This window comes from Poecilia reticulata, linkage group LG3 (assembly GCF_000633615.1).
Source record: "Poecilia reticulata strain Guanapo linkage group LG3, Guppy_female_1.0+MT, whole genome shotgun sequence".
NCBI classification, from domain to species: domain Eukaryota; kingdom Metazoa; phylum Chordata; class Actinopteri; order Cyprinodontiformes; family Poeciliidae; genus Poecilia; species Poecilia reticulata.
The window spans coordinates 27615056-27616830 of record NC_024333.1 but is presented as its reverse complement, the minus strand read 5'-3'; the positions used below and the strand labels follow the sequence as shown (position 1 = coordinate 27616830).

General features: G+C 37.7%; 1 protein-coding gene across 1 annotated transcript in view; it reads left to right on the top strand.

Annotated features, from left to right (window-relative positions):
• The window catches only part of LOC103462835 (cathepsin B-like), a gene marked incomplete at its 5' end in the record, with an annotated part of 3790 nt that extends 2071 nt beyond the window's left edge, over positions 1–1719 (top strand). The window contains 4 exons of the mRNA XM_008405843.1: positions 291–407; positions 517–645; positions 947–1028; positions 1113–1719. Of these exons, the coding sequence (XP_008404065.1) occupies positions 291–407; positions 517–645; positions 947–1020 (320 nt within the window). The remainder of the gene's footprint in view (positions 1–290; positions 408–516; positions 646–946; positions 1029–1112) is intronic.
• Positions 1720–1775: the final 56 nt, after the last annotated feature.

Below are 1775 nucleotides of genomic sequence, written 5' to 3'. Positions count from 1 at the left end.
GCAGTACAATTTGCACAATGCCTGTTTTGTTTTTTTTCTTGGAAAAAGTTATTAAAAACAAGTTTTTGTCTAAATTAAGGTGAATTCATGGTTCCTTTTTCCACATGATAATTATGTGATCAGTATCGGTGATCGGCCCTCATGGGTGATCGGAATCGGCAGGAAAAAAACCTGATCGGCACATCTCTACCTTAGACCTTTTCTAACCTGTTCAAGGCAGCATAATGGGTGACCTTTAAGAATCATCACTATGGGACACGTACAGAATTTTAACCTGAAGTATTTTGCAGGTGAAACATCTTACGGCCTACCATCAGATGAAGATCAGATCAAATCAGAGATTTACAAGAACGGACCTGTAGAGGGAGCGTTTACAGTCTACGAAGATTTCCCTTCCTACAAGTCTGGTAAGAAAAGCATCATAAAATACTCACAAATATAATCTSAGCAGACCACAGATRGGTGAAATGGTAACTGCTCCTGATTCCCTTACTGCATTTCTTCTGTTCTCCTCAGGTGTGTATCAGCATGTGTCAGGAACTGCTTTGGGAGGACATGCCATTAAGATCCTGGGCTGGGGAAAGGAAAATGGTGTTCCTTACTGGCTCTGTGCAAACTCCTGGAACACTGACTGGGGTGATAATGGTGAGCAGGAAATTACTACCATTAACTAAATGGCACTAGGCTCCAGTGTTTTAACATTTTGATAATGYGTCAAACTGAAAACGCACCAGGGCAAAAACCTAGTCTGGACACCAGTTTTATAGATCTAGCATGATTATAAATGTGTGTCTATTCTAATTAACCCTCATATCGCCTGAATCTTTAACCCACACAAAGCTGTGACCTAATGTATGCTTTCACTCAGTTCAAGAGCCTCCATTAATTTCTCGTTTTGTACTGAACATTAAATATACTAAATTCACTTTATCGCTTTAATTTTCAGGATACTTTAAAATCCTTCGTGGATCAAATCACTGTGGCATTGAGTCCGAGATCGTGGCTGGAATCCCCAAGTAAAACCCAAGGTAAGCTCAGTAATGACTGAGTGACTATTTAAAAGGAAAATGTTGYGTTAAATATGACTTCATGAAGTTTGTTTCTACTTCCAGGTTTTATGCTGCGTCACCCCCAGAGGGCGCCACACTCCACTGTCATTGAACAAAGTATACTTCTGCACAGCATGGCATTTGAGGAGGGGAATTCAAACTCCCGTAGCTTTTAAGTGAATTTTCAGATTGGAGACAAGACAAACTGTTGCACACAATTACATTTTTTTTTTCTATGTTGGTCTGTTTTAGGACACTCCCATATTTTACTTCATTTTTTTTTCTTTTAATTGCTTGGAAAGCAGATGTCTCGCTGTAAAGACGAAACAATTCTTGTGTTGCACYGATGAAAATTGAGGACCATTTTTTAGATCAATGCAGCATCAAACTGAATGGCGTTTTTAAAAACACCCCAATGAGCAGAGCTGTTTCTCAGAACACATTTCATCATGCAATGACCCTTGATACTTTTTTTTTTTTTAAATGACAAATTATACTCTGTACTACCGACTGTCATAATGTACTGCCTGTAATAGGTGCCTGTTATTTTTAAGCATTTTAAAAGTAGATTACAATGAGATGGAGTGAAAGTGAAGTTTTTACTGCCAATATGATCAAATGCTGGGAATTGTTCATTTGAATTTATTAAATGAATCTTTTGTTGCCAGTATTGTGGTTCTCATTTTGTACTTCTATATTTATATTTTAGACAGATTTTTAAACCCT